The 18194-nt window shown below is 66.7% G+C and overlaps 1 protein-coding gene across 1 annotated transcript; it reads left to right on the top strand.

Moving 5' to 3' along the window:
* Window positions 1–596: 596 nt before the first annotated feature.
* Window positions 597–17985, top strand: KIF1C (kinesin family member 1C). Its single transcript, XM_090129354.1, has 22 exons — window positions 597–676; window positions 1089–1221; window positions 2655–2731; window positions 4006–4185; window positions 5258–5323; window positions 5408–5586; window positions 6635–6746; window positions 7189–7266; window positions 7384–7449; window positions 8118–8196; window positions 8869–8947; window positions 10329–10462; window positions 11379–11512; window positions 12068–12147; window positions 12244–12319; window positions 12979–13058; window positions 14172–14266; window positions 15139–15222; window positions 15310–15511; window positions 16023–16101; window positions 16562–16960; window positions 17392–17985. The coding sequence occupies exons 2-22, from the start codon at window positions 1116–1118 to the stop codon at window positions 17983–17985; spliced, it is 2979 nt and encodes a 992-aa protein (XP_089985480.1). The 5' UTR covers window positions 597–676; window positions 1089–1115.
* Window positions 17986–18194: the final 209 nt, after the last annotated feature.

Raw genomic sequence — 18194 nt, 5'->3', positions numbered from 1 at the left:
GGGGGCATTTAGGGGGGAACGCGTAGCAATGGCGGCACCTACAGCTGAGCGCTATAGCGCCCCACATCCTAACCCATATCGCCCCAATATCGCCCCACATCCCATCTCATATCACCCCACATCCCTGCCCCATATCGCCCTACATCCCATCCCATATCACCTCAATATCGCCCCACATCCCCATCCCATAAGGCCCCACATCCCTGCCCCATATCGCCCCACATCACCCCATATCCCTGCCCCACATCACCCCACATCCCCTCCCACATCCCCAAGACGGAGCGGCCGCACTTCAGGCTGAGAACGGAGTTCGGGCAGGGCGGGGAAATAGGGCAAAGGTTATGAAGGAAACGAGCGGGGAAAACGCGTGAAAACGCGAGCGGTGAACACGTGAAAACGCGAGGGGGGGAAACCGCGTGAAAACGAGCGTGGAAACCGCGTGGGAAAAGAAAAAAAAAAAAAAAAAAAGACGAAAAGCGAGGAGGAAACAACTCCCAGCAGCCGGGCCCCACCGCACGCCGTTGCCCTTTTAAGGCTTTAGCGTGTGGGCGTGGCTAAGAGGGGGCGAGCCCTGTAGCCACGCCTACTGACGTCACCAGGCCACGCCCCGCCTCCCGGCGCGCCGGCGCGCTCCCGGCATCGCCCCGCCCGGAGCGGCGCTGACCCCGCGGGGCCGGTGGGTGTCCTGGGGGGGGGGCGGGGGGGCGAGGGGGGGGGGTCTCGTTTTTTTTTGGAGGGGGGGGCTCAGCATGGAGGGTCGGGGGGGGCCGCGTGGGGGTTGGGGTTTCCTACGGGCTCCGCGACCACCGTGGGGCTCAATGCCCCCCTGCCCTTGGAACGAACTGCTCGTGGGGGGGGGGGGGGGAAAGGGCGGGGGGGGGCGGGGATATCGGTGGGGGGGGGGTTATTTTTAGAGGCCCCCCCCCCCACGCGAGCCGTGCTCAGGTGTGGGGTTATGGGGGGGTTATGGGGGGGTTATGGGGGGGTTATGAGGGTTGGGGGGGGGCACGGATGCACGCACGTGGGTGACGCACACGTGACAACCGCCCCCCCCCCCCCTAAATGAGGCTTGCCCCCCCCCCCGTCAGACTCGTCGTCCCCCCCCCCCTCCCGGTATGGCGGGGGCGTCCGTGAAGGTGGCGGTTCGGGTGCGGCCGTTCAACGCCCGGGAGGAGGGGAGAGCCGCCAAATGCGTCATCAGGATGGACGGGAAAACCACGTGTGAGTGGGGGGGGGATTGGGGGGGGGGGGGCGGGGGGGTTGGGGTCAGAGTGGGGGGGGGGGGGGGTGGAGTTGTGGGGGGGGAATGGGGGGTGATGTGGGGGTCTTGGGGGGGGTGGGGTCACAGCTTGGGGGCGTGGAGTTGGGGGGGGGTAATGGGGGGGGCAGAGGGGGGGTTGGGGGCAGAGTGGGGGGGGGCTGGAGTTGGGGGGGGGGGGAATGGGGGCTGATGTTGGGATCAGAACTGGGGGCCTGGAGTGGGGGAGGGGGGGTAATGGGGGGGTCCTGGGGGGGCTGGAATTGGGGCGGATGATATGGGGGTCCTGGGGGGGTCTGGGGTCTGAGCTTGGCATAGAGTTGGGGGGGTAATGGGGGGTCCTGGGGGGGGCTGGAAATGGGGGGGGGGTGATGGAGGGGTGATGGGGGGGGCTGGAATTGGGGAGGGGGTCACAGCTTGGGGGCGTGGAGTTGGGGGGGTAGTGGGGGGGGTCCTGGGGGGGCTGGAATTGGGGGGGTGATGTGGGGGGCTTGGATCAGAGCTGGGGGGCGTGGAGTTGGGGGGGGGTAATAGGGGGTCCTGGGGGGGGCTGGAATTTGGGGGGGGGGTTGGGGGGGGTGATCTGGGGGTCCTGGGGGGGTTGGGGTCAGAGCTTGGGGGTGTGGAGTTGGGGGGGGAGTAATGGGGGGTCTTGGGGGGGCTGGAATTGGGGGAGGGGGGAGACCTTGAGGTATGGGATCAGTGCTGGGGGGGGGGGCTGGGGAGTATGGGGGCCTTGGGGCTGGGGTCCAAGTTGGGGGGTCTGGAGTGGGGGGGGGGGGTGATGTGGGGGTCCTGGGGGGTTTGGGTTCAGGTGGGGGGGGGGGCGCTGGGGGATATGGAGGGGTCTTGGGGGGGGGGGGGGTTGAGTCTGGGGTCCAAGTTGGGGGGGTCTGTAATAGGGGTGGGGGGGGTGATGTGGGGGTCCTTGGGGGGGGGGACATGGGATCAGTGCTGGGGTGGTCTGGGGGGGGGGTCTGGGGTCAGAAGAGGGGGTGGGGGGGGGTCTGGGGGTCCAAGCTGGGGGGGGTCTGGAGTGGGGGGGCGTGGGTGATGTGGGGGTCCTGTGCTGATCTGCTGGGGGGGCTGAGGAATAGGGGGGGATCTTGGGGGGGGGTCCAAGCTGGGGGGGGTCCTGGGGGAGGCAGGGGGTGCGGTGGGATTGGGGGGGGGGGGTCGCTGGGGGGGGGGTTTTCCCCCCTCCTGTCTGACTCAGCGCAGTGGGGCAGCGTTTGGCTGCCAGCCCCACAGCTGCCATTGGGTTATAAATAGAGCCCTGCGGGGGGGGGGGGGGGGGGCAGAGGGGGGGGTTACGGCATTGTGGGAAGGGGGAGGGGGGGGGGATGTAGTATGAAACGCCGCCCCCCCCCTCAATTTTTTGTGCCCCCCCCCGTAGGTATCACCAACCCCAAAGTGGGCAAAGACGCCACCAAGATTTTCACCTTCGATTATTCCTATTGGTCGCACACCTCGGTCAGCATCCCCCCCCCCCCCAAAAAAAAAATGGGACCCCCCCCCCCCAAAAAACGGCACCCCTCCCCAAAAGTGGGACCCCCCCTCAATCTGTAACCCCCCCCCCCCAACCAAAAATCCCTCCCCAAATCTGAGAGAACCGCCCCAAAATCTGTGACCCCCCCCCCCCACCAACCCATGTTCCTCCCCCCCCCCCCCCAATCCATGCCCCCCCCCCAAAAAAATCTGGAACCTCCCTACCTCAAAACCGTGCCCCCCCCCACTCCAATCCACCCCCCACATTGCTTTGGACCCCCGCCTTTACTTTATGCCCCCCCCAAATCTTCACTGACAGCCCCCCCCCCCCATTACTGTGTCCACATCTGACCCCCCCTCCCCAAATCCCCCCACTCTGTGCCCCCCCCCACTGCCCCATACCCCCCCCCAGCACTACGACCCCCCCCCCGCTGCTCTCTAACCCCCCCATTCCCCCATATCCCCCTTCCCCCCTCAATGACCCCCCCCTATTGCCCTATATCCCACTCTGACCCCTTCACATCCCCCCCCCTCATTATCCTGACCCCCCCCCAACTGCTCCGTGCCCCCCCCCCCACTTTGCCTCCCAGCGCCAGGTCTACCAGGACCTGGGGGAGGAGATGCTGCCCCATAACTGTGACCCCCCCCCACAATGTGACCCCCCCCATTGCCCCATACCCCCCTGCCCCACACTGTGACCCCCCCCCATTACTCCATATCCCCCTCCCCCCACCCAGTGACCCCCCATTGCTCTGTGACCCCCCCCATTGCCCCATACCCCCATCCCCCACCCCATGACCCCCCCTATTGCCCTATATCCCATGCTGACCCCTTCACATCCCCCCCCCCATCACCCTGACCCCCCCCCCCATTATCCAGACCCCCCCCCAACCGCTCCATGCCCCCCCCCAGGAGGAAGACCCCCACTTTGCCTCCCAGCGCCGGGTCTACCAGGACCTGGGGGAGGAGATGCTGCCCCATAACCCCCCCCATTGCCCCATACCCCCCTGCCCCACACTGTGACCCCCCCACACACACTTTGACCCCCCCCCATTACTCCATATCCTCCTCCCCCCACCCAATAACCCCCCCATTGCACTGTGACCCCCCCCCATTGCCCCATACCCCCATCCCCCACCCCATGACCCCCCCTATTGCCCTATATCCCCCTCTGACCCCTTCACATCCCCCCCCCATTACCCTGACCCCCCCCCCCCATTATCCAGACCCCCCCCCAACCACTCCGTGCCCCCCCCCAGGAGGAGGACCCCCACTTTGCCTCCCAGCGCCGGGTCTACCAGGACCTGGGGGAGGAGATGCTGCTCCACGCCTTCCAGGGTTACAACGTCTGCATCTTCGCCTACGGGCAGACGGGGGCTGGCAAATCCTACACCATGATGGGGAGGCAGGAGGCCGGGCAGCAGGGCATCATCCCGCAGGTGGGGGGGGGAAGGGGGGGTCTTGGGGGGGTCTTAAGGGGGATTTGGGGGGGCTGGGGGGGAGCAGGAGGTCTGGGATAGGGGGTATAGCGTGATGGGGAGGCAGGGGGCTGGGTAGCAGGGCATCATCCTGCAGGTTGGGGGCTGGGGGGGGTCGGGGGGGGTCCTGGTGGGGTCTTGGGGGGATTTGGGGGGTCTTAAGGGGGATTTGGGGGGGTCTTGGGGGGGAGCAGGGGGTCTCAGGGGGAGGCTGGGGGATTTGAGGTGGGGGTTACATCATGATGGGGAGGCAGGAGGCCGGGCAGCAGGGCATCATCCCGCAGGTTGGGGGGCTGGGGGGGGTCGGGGGGGGTCTTAAGGGGGATTTGGGGGGTCTTGGGGGGCTGGGGGGGGGCAGGGGGTCTGGGATGGAGGCTGTAGCGTGATGGGGAGGCAGGGGGCTGGGCAGCAGGGCATCATCCTGCAGGTTTGGGGGGGGGGGGGGGGGGTCTTAATGGGGATTTGGGGGGGTCCCTGGGGGGGGGATTTGGGGGGTCTTGGGGGGGCTGGTAGGGAGCAGGGGGTCTGGGATGGGGGCTATAGCAAGCATGATGGGGAGGCAGGGGGCTGGGCAGCAGGGCATCATCCTGCGGGGGGGGTCATGGGGGGCACTGGGGGGGGGGGGTTGGGGAGGGATCTGGGGGTCTTGTGGGGGGGGGGTGGCTGGGGTGGCTGGGGGGGGGGGTCTGAGTTGTATCAGGGGGTCTTGGGGAAGTTCGGAGGGAGTCTGGGGGTCTTGGGAAGGGGCTGGGGGGGGGGTTGGGAATATTTGGGGGGGGGTCTTGGGGGTGGGGGGGCCGAGGGGGTTTTGGGTGGGTCTCAGGGTGCTCTGGGGGGGGGGGGGATTTTGGGGAGGGTCTTGGGGGTCCCTGGGGGTATTTGGGGATTTTGGGGGGGGGGGGTCGTGGTGTGTGTGTGGGGGGGGGGGGGTGACAGCGTGGGGATGTGTGAGTCTGGGGGTCTCGTTGAGGGGGGGGGGGGTTGTGCCTAAAATTAACCCCCCCCCCCCCTTCCCCATCTCCGTTCACTACAGCTCTGCCAGGACCTGTTTGCCCGCATGGCGCAGTGCGGCAGCCCCGACCTCTCCTACTCCGTAGAGGTGAAAACCACGCGACCCCCCCCCCCTTCATTTAATCACCCCCCACCCTAATTTAATCACACAGCCCCCCCCCCAATACCTCAGGTGAGCTACATGGAGATTTACTGCGAGCGCGTGCGGGACCTGCTGAACCCCAAGGGGCGCGGGAAGCTGCGCGTCAGGGAGCATCCCCTGCTAGGACCTTACGTGGAGGACCTGGCCAAGATGGCCGTCAGCTCCTTCCGGGACATCGCCGAGCTCATGGACTGCGGCAACAAGGCCAGGTGGGGGGGCCGGGACCCCAGACCCATTTTGGGACACCCCCCCCAGACCCATATTGAGCCCCCCAGATCCACTGACCGCCCCCCAGACACACGTTGACCCCCAGACCCCCACTGACCCCCCCAGACCCACTTTGACCCCCAGATCCCCACTGATCCCCACATTGACCCCCCCAGACCCACGTTGACCCCCAGACCCCCACTGACTCCCCCCACTGAGCCCCCAAACCCGCATTGACCCCCCCAGATCCATGCATTGACCCCCCCAGACTCACTGACCCCCCCAGACCCACATTGACCCCCAACTCCCAAACCCCTACTGACCCCACCCCCCACTGACCCCACTGACCCACATTGGCCCCAGACCCCTACTGAGCCCCCCCCACTGACCCCAGACCCACATTGGGACCCCCCCCCCCCCAAGACCCACATTGACCACCCCAGCTCCACACATTGACCCCCCCAGACCCACACTGACCCCCAACCCCCAGGTCCCCACTGATCCCCCCCCATTGACACCCCCAGACCCACACTGACCCCCCCAGACCCACTGACCCCCCCCAGCTCCACACATTGATCCCCCCAGACCCACACTGACTCCCCCCCACTGAGCCCCCAGACCCACATTGGGACACCCCCCCCCAGACCCGCATTGACCCCCCAACCCCCAGACCCCCACTGACCCCCCCCCAACCCAGGCCCTCCCCCCCCAAAGCCCCCCAAAGTCCCCCCAACCCAGACCCTACCCCCCCAACTCTGCACCCCCTTTGAGACCCCCAGACCCACATCCTAACCCCAGCCCCCTCCCCAAGACCCCCCCCAGACCCTCCCCCCCCAATCCAGACCCCCCCCATCTCATTAACCCCCCCCACAGCCCCCCAACCCACCCCCCCCAACTCTGCACCCCCTTCAAGACCCCCAGACCTCCCCCAGACTCACATCCTAACCCCAGCCCCCTCCCCAAGACCCCCCCAGCACCCCCCCAACCCACACCCTCCCCCCCTCCCCCATCTCATTAACGCCCCCCCCCCATTTTTAATTACCCCCCCAGGACGGTGGCTGCCACCAACATGAACGAGAGCAGCAGTCGCTCCCACGCCGTCTTCACCATCGTGTTCACGCAGCGCCGCCGCGACCCCCAGACCCAAATGGAAACCGAGAAGGTCGACCCCCCCCCAAAAGACCCCCCCCCCCCCAGAAGACCCCCTTGGTCACCTCCCCCCAGAACCCCCCCCTCAAAACCATGCCCCCCCAAATCTGTGACCCCCTCCAAATCCAAGACCCCCCCACCACCACTCTGTGACCCCCCCAACAAAACCATGAGTCCCCAAACTTCACCTCAGCCCCCCCCACATCACCCCCTGCTCCCCCACAGACCCCCCCAGATCCCCCCAAATCACCCCCTGCCCCCCCAGTGCCCCCCACATCACCCCCATATCGACCCCCAGCCCCCCCAGAGCTCACCCCAGACCCCCCCCATCACCCCATGCCCCCCCTAGCCCCCCCCCCAGCCCCCCCCATCACCCCTTGCCCCACGCCCTGACCTCCATATCGCCCCCCCCAGCCCCCCCCCACGACCCCCAACGTCCCCCCCCCCCAATGCAGGTCAGTAGGATCAGCCTGGTGGACCTGGCTGGCAGCGAACGCGCCGACGCTTCGGGGGCCAGCGGGGTGAGACTGAAGGTGAGAATTGGGGGGGGGGGGGGCTGCACCCACCTTATGGTGGGGGAGGGGGTGGGGGTCCGGTAGGGTGGGGGTCTCAACCAGGTGTCGTCCCCCCCCCAATTTTGTTCCCCGTAGGAAGGAGCCAACATCAACAAATCACTGACCACGCTGGGCAAAGTCATCTCTGCTTTGGCTGACATGGTGAGTGGGGTTTTTTTGGGGGGGGGGGGGGGCTTAAAGACCCCCGTGCCCCCCCCCCCACCCCAATACACCCATCCCAAGTGCCCCCTGCCCATGGGCTGACCCTCCCCCTCCCCCCAACCCCAGATCTACGCTGGACTCTCGACCCCCCCCCCCCCATCCTGTGCTGACCCTGGACCCCCCCCCCCAACTCTCCCCCCTGTAAAAGACCCCCCCCCAAGGTCCCCAGGCCCCCCAGTGCTGACCCCACAACTCACAGACCTCGACCCCCCCAAGAACCCCCCCCTACCCCCCAGACCCCCTCAGCGCTGACCCCAGATGCCCCCCAGCCCCCCCCAAAATCTCCACTCCCCCCAGTGCTGACCTCAGCCCCCCCCACATCCCCCAAGCCCCCCCCCCCAGACCCCTACTACGCGGGGGGCTCAACTCCAGACCCCCCCTTTAACCCCCCAGATCCCCACCCCCCCCCCCAGTGCCGACTCCAGACCCCCCCCTCAACCCCCAGCCCCCCCCCAAAATGCCCCCTCCCCCTTCAAACTCCCCCCCCTCAATCCCCAGACCCCCCCCAGCACTGACCCCAGACCCATCCCCTCCCCAACCCCCCCCCCCCACAGACCCCCTCAAAGACCCTCAGACCCCCCCCCCATTGACCCCCCCCCAAAATACAGCAGAGCAACAAGAAGAAGAAGCCGGAATTCATCCCCTATCGGGACTCAGTGCTGACGTGGCTGCTGAAGGAGAACCTGGGTGAGTTTTTGGGGGGGCCCACATCTGAAGACCCCCCCCCAATTTGAGGGACCCCCCAACCTGACAACCCCCCCCCCCCCCCAATCTGGGAAACTCCTCCCCAATCTGGGAAACCTCACCTCAACCTAAGGACCCCCCCCCAACTGAGACATTACTCCAACCTGAAGACCCCCCCCCCAGTCTGGGGACCCCCCAATCTGAAGACCCCTCCCCCAATTTGAGGGACCCCCCAACCTGATGACACCCTTCCCAACTGAGACTCCTCCAAGCTGAAGACCCCCCCCCAATTTAAAGGCACCCCTCCCCAACCTGAAGACCCCCCCAAATCTGAGAACCCCCCCAATCCCAGGGACCTTACCAATCTGAAGACCCCCCCCAAGCTGAAGCCCCCTCCCCAAACCTAAAGACCCCCCCCCAATCTCAAGGAACCCCCCAAATCTGAGGACCCCCCCCAATCTCAGAGACCCCCCCCCCAGGGACCCTACCAATCTGAAGACCCCCCCTCAACCTGAAGCCCCCCACCAACCTAACAGACCCCACCCCAACCTGAAGACCCCCCCCCCGATCCAAAGAAACCCCCTCCCCCAACCTGAATACTCCTCCAACATGAACCCCCCCTCCCCCAATTTGACGACCCCCCCCAACCTGAAGCCCCCCCCCCCAATTATAAAGGAGGGAACTCGCGCACTGCAATGATTGCAGCTCTGAGCCCCGCTGACATCAACTACGAGGAGACCCTGAGCACCTTGCGGTGAGGGGGGGTCCTTGGGGGGGGGGGTCGTTAGGTGGAGGTGGGGGGGGGTTTAATGTGGGGGGGGGCTGGGGTCAGAGCTGTGGAGGGGTCTGGAGGTTTTGGGGGGGGGTCTTGGGTAAGGGCAGGAGGTGATGGTGGGTTCTGGGGGGGGGTCTGGAGGGGGGGGGTTGAGGGGGGGGGGGTCTGGGGGTGATGTTGGGGGGGGGGGCTTCACCTGCAGCTGCTCTGTGGCCCCATTGGGGCCCAGCAGGATGGAGCTGGGGGGGGCAGAGGGGGGGGCTCCACGGTCCCCCAAATCCCCACACACCAAACCCCCAGACCCCCCCATCTCCTAGACCCCCACCCCCCCAAAAAAGCCCCCATCCCCCTTCCATCCCCCCTTCCCCCTCCAGCCCCCCCCCCCCGAAAGCCCCCATCTCCCATTCCCCCCCCCAGACCCCCATCCCTCCCACCCAGCCCCCCCCAAGGACCCTCCCCCCCAAAGCCCCCACCCCCCTTCCGTCCCCCATTCCCGCCCCCCCCCCAGACCCATTCCAGGCCCCCCCCAAAGCCCCCATCCCCCATTCCCCCCCCAGGACCCTCCCCTTCCATCCCCAATTCCCCCCCAGACCCCTTCCAGGACCCCCCCCAACCCCCCCCCCACCCCTCCAGGCCCCCCCCTCCCTCCCACCCAGCCACCGCCCCCCCAAAGCCTCCCCCCAAAGCCCCCCTCCCCTTCCATCCCCCATTCCCCCCCCAGGACCCCCCCCTTCCATCCCCCCCCTTCCATCCCCCATTCCGCCCCCCTTCCATCCCCCATTTCCCTCCCCCCCCCCCCCCAAGACCCCTTCCTGGACCCCCCCCAAACCCCCCCCACCCCTCCAGGCTTCCCAGCCCCCCACCCCCAAGGACCCCCCCCCATTCCCCCCCCCATCCCCCATTTCCCCCCCCAGACCCCTTCCAGGACCTCCCCAACCCCCCCCCAAGGACCCCCCCCAAAGCCCCCACCCCCCTTCCATCCCCCATTTCCCCCCCAAAGCCCCCATCCCCCATTCCCCCCCCCCAGCCCCCTTCCAGGACCCCCCCAACCCCCCCCAAGGACCCCCCCCAAAGCCCCCACCCCCCTTCCATCCCCCATTTCCCCCCCCAGACCCCTTCCAGGACCCCCCCAGGCCCCCCCGCTCCCTCCCCCCAACCCGCCCCCCCAACCCTCCAGGCCCCCCCCCCCCAAAGCCCCCATCCCCCATTCCCCCCCCAGCCCCCTTCCAGGACCCCCCCCCACCCCCCCCATCCCCCATCCCCCATTGCCCCCCCCCCAGCCCCCTTCCAGGACCCCCCCAACCCCCCCCCCCACCCCCCCAGCCCCCCCCCCAAGGACCCCCCCCCAATTCCAACCCAGCTACGCGGACCGCACGAAGCAGATCCGCTGCCACGCGGTGATCAACGAGGACCCCAAGGCGCGGCTGATCCGCGAGCTGCGGAGGGAGGTGGAGCGGCTGCGGGAACTGCTGAGCGCCAGGGGGGGCAGCGCAGGTGGGGGGGGGGAATGGCGGGGGGGGGGAGATGGGGGGGAGAGGAATTGGGGGGGGGAATTTGGGGGGGGGGAGATGGGGGGGGGGAGAGGAATTGGGGGGGGGGGGGGAGATGGGGAGGAATTTGGAGAGGGGGGGAGAATTGGGGGGGGGGGAATCCGGGGGGGGAGATGGGGGGGATTTGGGGGCGGGGGGGGGAATCTGGAGGAGGGGGAGATGGGGGGCAATTGGAGATGGGGGGGAATTGGGGGGGGGGAGATGGGATGGAATTGGGGGGAATTTGAGGGGGGAGGAATTCGGGGGAGAGATGGGGGGGATGGGGGATGGGGGGGGAATTTGGAGAGGGGGGAATTGGGGGGGAGAATTTGGGGGGGGAGATGGGAGGGAATTGGGGGGGGGGGAATTTGGGGGGGGAAATGGGGGGGGGAGATGGAGGGGATGGGGAATGGGGGGGAAATTGGGGGGGGAGATGGGGTTGGAGTTTGGAGGGGGGGGAATTGAGGGAGGGGATGGGGGACAATTGGAGAATTGGGGGGGGGTCTAGATGGGGGGGGAATTGGGGGGGGTGGGGGGGAGAAATGGGGGGGTTTGAGAACTGCTAAGAGCCGGGGGGGGGCTGCAGGTTGGGGGGAGGGGGGTGAATTGGGGGGGGGGGGTCCAGGGGGCTTTGGGGGGGAATGGAGTGGGGGGGTTGGGGGGCATTGGGGGGGGGGTCTTTGGGTGGAGTGGGTTGGGGGGGTCGGGGGGGGGGTTCTGGGGGGCCTGAGGGATTTGGAGGGGGGTTCTGAGGGGGGGGGGATCTGAGAGATTGGGGGGGGTCTGGGGGGGGGGATTTGGGGGGTCTGGAGAGGAGGCAGGGGATGATGTGGGTTAAAGGTGACCCCCCCTGACCCCCCCCCCAATTCCTCCCCCCACAGATCTGAACCCCAATGAAGCCCCTCCCCCCCCATCCCCCCACCCCAATGTCCTCAATGGAACCGCGGACCCCCCCCCGTCCCCCCCCCCGGCCTCACAGCTGCTGAGTCCCGAGGAGGCCATGGAGCGGCTGCAGGTGACGACCCCCCCACAATGCCTCCCCCAGACCCCCCCCATAAACCCCAGACCCCCCCCAGCGACCCCCCCCCAACCCTGACCCCTCCCCACATCACCGCCCCCGTTCCCCTTCAAGACCCCCCCACCACGAACCCCATCACCTCTACCCCCACCCAAGACGCCCCAGACCCCCCCTCCCCCAAAATTAACCCCTCCTCCCCCAAAAGCGACCCCCCCTCAAAAAAGAAACCAGCCCCCCCATCACCCCCTGCCCCTACCCAAGACCACCCCAGCCCCCCCCCAACGACCCCCAGTCCCCCCTTAAGACCCCCCCATCACTTCTCACCACCCCCCAGACCCCCCCCCCCCAAACCCCAGACCCCCCCCTCCCCCAAAAACGACCCCCCCTCAAAAAAAACCAGCCCCTCCATCACTCCTCCCCCTACCCAAGACCCCCCCCCAGGTGTCCCCCCACCCACCAACCCCAGACCCCCCCACCCCTCAACTACCCCCCCCAGCTGCCCCCCCCCCCCACTGATCCCCCCCCCCCACGACGCCCCCCCCCCAAATTTAGGAGACAGAGAAAATCATTGCGGAGCTGAACGAGACCTGGGAGGAGAAGCTGCGGAAAACCGAGGCCATCCGCATGGAGAGGTGGGGGCGCCCCCCCCCCCACAAAAAGCCCCCCCCCCCCAATTAATCACCCCCCCCCCAGGGTATTCATTGTGCTCAACCCCCCCCCCCAAATAGGGAAGCGCTGCTGGCGGAGATGGGGGTGGCACTGAGGGAAGATGGGGGCACCGTGGGGGTCTTCTCCCCTAAAAAGGTAAATGGGGGGGGGGCGTAATTGTGAAGGGGGGGGCAAAGCCTGGGGGGGGGGGCACAGCCTGGGGGGGGGAAATAAGGGGGGGGGGGTGGCAATGCCTGGGGGGGGTGGGGGGACATAACTGTGGGGGGGGGGCACAGCCTGGGCGAGGGGGGGGCCATAGCGCGGGGGGGGGGGGGATAAGGAGGGGGGAGGAGATAAGGAAGGGGGGGGGGGGGCACATCCTGGGGGGGGGGGGGGGATAAGGAAGGGTGTGGGGGGGGATAAGGAAGGGGGGGGGGGGGCACATCCTGGGGAGAATATATAGATTATAAGGGGGGGGCATAACAGGGGTGGGGGTCATAATGTGGGGAGGTCATGGGGGGGGCATTATGGGGGGGGGGCACAGCCTGGGGGGGGATATAAGGGGAGGGGGACATGGCGAGGGGGGGGGGGGGCAAAGCCTGGGTGGGAGATGGGGGCACAATGGGGGGGTATATTTGGGGGGGGGGGGGGCAGGGTGATGGACACTTCCGGGGTGGGGGTCAAAAACATCATTGGGGGGGGCATATTCCCCTGGGGGGGGGGGATTGAGATCTGGGGGGGGGGGGACACAGCCCTATGACCTCCCCCATAGACACCCCCCCCCCCCAAATTAATTGTGCCCCCCCCCCCCCCAGACCCCCCATTTGGTGAACCTGAACGAGGACCCCCTGATGTCCGAGTGCCTCCTGTACCACATCAAGGACGGCGTCACCAGGTTTATTTGGGGGGGGGGGCACAAAAAAAAATGAGGGGGGGGCACAAAGGGCGACCCCTCCCCCTCCCCCCCCCCCCTTCTGAAAGCTGCTGGGGTTGGAGCTGGGGGGGGGGTCAGCCTAATTATTGCAGGGGGTCTTTAAATCGGGGGGGGGTCCCTTAATTGGGGGGGTCCCTTAATTTCGGGGGGGGGGGGGTCAGAAAATATTGAGGGGGGGTCCCTTAATTGGGGGTGTCCCTAAATTGAGAGGGGGTCCCTAAATATTAGAGGGGGGGGCCTTTATTTTGGGGGGGGGTCCCTAAGTTGGGGTGGGGGTTTCTAAATATTGGGGGGGGGCTCTAAATTGGGGAGAGGGTCCTTAATTGGGGGGGGTCCCTAAATATTGGGGGGGGTCCCTAAGATGGGGAGGGGGCTCTAAATATTGGGGGGTGCCTTAATTTGGGGGGGGGTCCTTAAGTTGGTGAGAGGGTCCTTAATTGGGGGGGTCCCTAAATATTGGGGGGGTCCCTAATTTGGGGGGGGTCCCTAAATATTGGGGTTTCCCTTAATTTGGGGGGGTTCCCTTAAATTCTGGGGGGGGGTCCCGAAATTGGGGGTGGTTCCTAAATATTGAGGGGGGCTGTAAATATTGGGGGGGGGGTCTCTAAATTGAGGGAGGTTCCTAAATATTGGGGGGGGGGGGTGTCCTTAAATTGGGGAGAGGGTCCTGAATTGGGGGGGGGTCCCTAAATTGGGGGGGGTCCCTAAATTGGGGGGGGCCCTTAAATATTGAGAGGGTCCCTGAATTGGGGGGGGGTGGTCCCTAAATTGGGAGGGGGCTCTAAATATTAGGAAGGGGGGGGGGTCCCTTTAGTTATGGAATCCCTAAATTGGGGGGGGGGTCTAAATTGGGGGGGGGGTCCCTAAATTGGGGGGGGGTCACAGGACCACCCAACCCCCCCCCATCCGATAGAGGGGTCCTGGATTGGAGCTGATGGGGGGGGGGGGTCTTAATTTATGAGCAAGGATCGCATTAATTGGGGGTGAAGGCATAAAATGAGGTGGGGGGGGGCACACGAGGGACCCCCCCCCCAGACGCACATCCCATAATATGTGCCCCCCCCCCCAATTTAGGGTGGGTCAGACGGACGTGGACATCAAACTGTCGGGGGATTTCATTGGGCAGCAGCACTGCGTGTTCCACAGCCAACCCGACCCCAGCGGTGAAGGTGGGGGGGGGGCACCGAAATATTTTTTTTTTTGGGGGGGGGGGTTCTGCAGGGTGCCCCCCCCCCATCCTAGAATGGTTATTTTTCCACTCCCCCTTTTTTTCCTGCTGGTATTGGAGCTGTTTTTGCAGCCCCCCCCCCCCACCACCATCCAAAGTAGTGAGGGGGGAGATGCTTTAATTTGGGGGGGGGTCCCTAATTATTGGTGGGGGGGTTCTGCAGGGTGCCCCCCCCCCCCCCCCATCTATCCTATAATAATTACTTTTCCCATTTTCTGTGTTGCATTTAGAACGTTTATGTACCCCCCCCCCCTTCCTACGAATAGCGAGAGGTGCTGGGGGGGGGATGCTTTGATTTGGGGGGGGGGGGGGGTAATTAATTTGGGGGGGGGCATACGGCATCATGTTGTGTCCTTCCCCCCCCCCCTGTTGCTTATATTTCCCCCCCCCCTCCCCTTTTTTTTGTGCTGGCATTGGAGCAGTTCATGCAGCCCCCCCCCACCCCCCCCTCAAGGTAGAGGGGTCGAGTTGGAGCTGGGGGGGGGGGCTTAAATTGGGTGGGGGGGTCCATTAAGTGGTTTGGGGGGTGGGGGGTCCCTAAATATTGAGGGGGTGGGTCCTTAAATTTTGGGGGGGGGAGGTCCTTAAATATTGGGGGGGGTCCCTTAGTTGGGAGGGGGGGGTCCCTCAATATTGGGGGGGTTGAGGGGTCTTGGGGTCAGAGCTCGGGGTGGGGGTCCCTAAATTAGGGGGGGATGGGGGAAGGGGGGAGGCACAAAATGGGGTGGGGGGGGGCACACAGGGACCCCCCCCCCTCACCTTACTGACCCCCCCATCCCATAATATGTGCCCCCCCCCCCCTCCGAAATGCAGCCGTGGTGACGTTGGAGCCCTGCGGTGGGGCTGAGACGTACGTCAACGGGAAGCAGCTGACGGAGCCGATGGTGCTCAAATCAGGTAGGGGGGACCCCCCCCAAATTAACAGCCCCCCCCCCCCTCAATAAAAAAATCCCCCCCCCCATAATAACCCCCCCCCCTTCATAGGGTATCGCATCGTGATGGGGAAGAACCACGTGTTCCGGTTCAACCACCCGGAGCAGACGAGAAGGGAAAGGCAGAGGGACCCCAGCGCCAAGAGCGCCCCCCTGCTGCTGGAGGACCGGCCCCCCCCCGCCGACTGGGACGTGGCGCAGCGGGAGCTGCTGGAGCAGCAGGGGATCGATATTGGGGGGGGGGCGGAGAGCAGGTGGGGGGGGGGCACGTTTACGGGGGGGGGGGCGGGTGATATTCATGTCCTGGGGGTGGGGGTGGCCCTGGGGGGGGGGGCCGGGAGGGAAGGGATGGGGGGGGGTCGGTATTGGGGGGGGGACCCGGAGAACAGGTTGGGGGGGGGGAGTCCTGGAAGGCAGGGGGGGCAAGAAGGGGGGAGGGGACGCATTAATATGGGGAGGGGGAATTGGGGGGGGAACAGGTTTTGGAAGGGGGGGGGGGCAAGGGGGGAGGGGATATCTCTATGGGGGGGGCGTGGAATGGGGGGGCGTTTATGGGGGGGGTCGTGAAGGGGGGCCGTATCTCTATGGGGGAGGGGTCGTTGAAGGTGGGTGGGGGGGAGGGGGGACATGCTCGCATGGGGGGGGGGGCATTCACGTCGTTGAGGGGCAAATGGGGAGGGGGGGGGGGACACATTCATGTCCTGGGGATGGGGGTGGCCCTTGGGGGGGGGGTCACACACTCAGCCCCCCCCGCCCCCCCTTTAGGCTGCAGGACGTGGAGAAGCGGAACCGCCGGGGGGAGGAGGAGGAGGAGGAGCAACAGCGCCACCGTGTGGTCAGTTTGGTAACTGCAGCCCCACAGCCCCCCCCATTATACTCCCCCCTCTGCCCCCCCCCCCGCATTATCCACCCCCCCCGTGTCCCCAATATATCCCAGTTCCCCACATCCCCCCCCAGTGTCCTCATACCCTCAATATATCCCAACCCCCCCCCCCCATGTCCCCCCCCATCCCAAATATGTCCCAGTCCCCCCCTATATCCTCCCCCATATCCCTCCCCCACGGCCCTGCTGTGTCCCACTCCCCCCATGGCCCCCTATGCCCCCCCCCCCACATCCCCCCCAAATCCCAGCCCCACACCCCCCCCATGCCCCCCCATATCCCCCAATATAACCCAACCCCCCTCCCCCCACATCCCCCAATATATCCCAACCCCCCCAAACCCCCCATAACCCCCAATATATCCCACCCCCCACATCCCCCAATGTATCCCAACCCCCCCACATCCCCCATATCTCCCCACAGCCTCCAGATCCGGACATCAGCCCCACACCATCGCATCGCCTCCACCCTGTCCCCCCCCCGCCCCCCCCCAGCCCCCCAAACGCGACCCCCAAACGCCGCGAGCCGCTCCGCGTTTACCAAATCCCCCAACGCCGCCGCCCCAACCCGGACCCCCAACTCCCCCTTATTGTTGGAGCCGGCGAAGAGGAGGAGAACCCCCCCAGACCAGCACCCCCCCCCAACCCCGCCACCCCCCCGAGACCCCCCAGGAACGACGTGGAGGGGCTGAGGGCCCACGTGGAGCGGCTGGTGGGGGTCCTAAGGGAGGTGGAGCTGCAGAGCAGCGCCAAGGAGGAGCAGATCCGAGCTCTGCGGGACCGAGTGGGGAGGATGGAGCGTGTGATCCCACTGTGCTGCGGGGTGAGGGCCTGGGGGGGGCCTGGGGGGCCATAGAGACACATGGGGGGCCATGGGGGGGGATATGAAGAGCCACGGGGGGGCTATGGGGAGCCATGGGGGGACCACATGGAGGTATGAGAGGGGGGTGGGAATGGAGAGCCATGGGGGGGCATGGGGGGCCCATAGAGACCCATAGCGACACTTGGGGGCATGGGGGGGCATGGAGACCCATGGGCACCCATAGAGAACTCATAGGGACCCATGGAGACCCATAGGGACCCATAGAGAACCCATAAAGAACCATGTGAACCAATGGAGACCCATAGGGACCCATGGCACCCCACGGAGAGTCACAACGCCCTATAGAAAATCATAGAGACTCCCCCCCCTCCATGACCCCCCCTATGGCCCCCATAACCCCTCCCCTCCTTTCCCCCCCCCCCCCCCCGCAGGACGAAGGCCCGGAGGCGCTGGGTGGGGGCGGCGCTAAGGATGAAGATGAGGAGGAGGAGGAGGAGGAAGGGGCGGCAGCGCGGCTGTGCCGGCTGATGGAAGAGGATCCCGCGTTCCGCCGGGGGCGGCTGCGATGGCTGCGACAGGAACAGGCCCGATTGATGGGCTTGATGGGGGGGGCGGGGGGGGGAAACGGCCCCCAACCCCCCCCGCGCCGCCCGACCCGTTTCGTACCGCCCCAGGACTGCAAACTGCGTTTCCCCTTTAAGAGCAACCCGCAGCACCGCCTGGCTTGGGCCGGGGGGGGCGGAGACGAAGAGGTTCAGCGACCCCCCCAGGCTCAGCATCACCGCCCCCCCCAACACGGATCCCCCCCGTTCCCCGCCGCCCCCTCCCCCAGGAGGAGATCCCCGGCTCGCCGCCGTCGGAGGTCTTTGGATGGGGGTCGGGGAGGGGGTGGGGGGGGGGCCCGGCAACAGCAGCCTCCCTTCCTCCCCCCCCCTCCGCCCCACAGCGAAGCCCCCCCTCCGCCCCCCCGCATGCGACGCCAGCACTCCGCCCCCGACCTGAAGGCGCGGGGTCCTCCCGCATAAGGGAGGGGGGGGTCGGGGCTTTGTGTGTGCGTGTGGGGGGGGGGAAGCACTGATTTTAACCCCCCCCCCAAAAAAAAACAAAGAGACAATCAGGGTTCAACCCCCCCCCCCCATTTCCCCCCGATGGTGCTGACATGGAGCCTGAGTTTAACATGGGGGAGGGGCTCCTCGCCCCCCCCCCTACGCTGCTGTACTCCCCCCCCCCGCGT

Source organism: Phasianus colchicus, chromosome 36 (genome assembly GCF_987193195.1).
Source record: "Phasianus colchicus chromosome 36, bPhaCol1.hap1.1, whole genome shotgun sequence".
NCBI classification, from domain to species: Eukaryota; Metazoa; Chordata; class Aves; order Galliformes; family Phasianidae; genus Phasianus; species Phasianus colchicus.
The sequence above is the reverse complement of the archived record's forward strand: the minus strand, read 5'-3'. Positions and strand labels throughout refer to the sequence as shown.

What these genes read in the sequence shown, in the direction of transcription:
- KIF1C (XM_090129354.1), top strand. Translation starts at nt 1,116, where the DNA reads ATGGCGGGGGCGTCCGTGAAGGTGGCGGTTCGGGTGCGGCCGTTCAAC. An exon ending in CCAGCGGGGTGAGACTGAAG is followed by an intron (nt 7,267 to 7,383) that starts GTGAGAATTGGG and finishes TGTTCCCCGTAG; the next exon opens with GAAGGAGCCAACATCAACAA. An exon ending in GGGTCTTCTCCCCTAAAAAG is followed by an intron (nt 12,320 to 12,978) that starts GTAAATGGGGGG and finishes CCCCCCCCCCAG; the next exon opens with ACCCCCCATTTGGTGAACCT.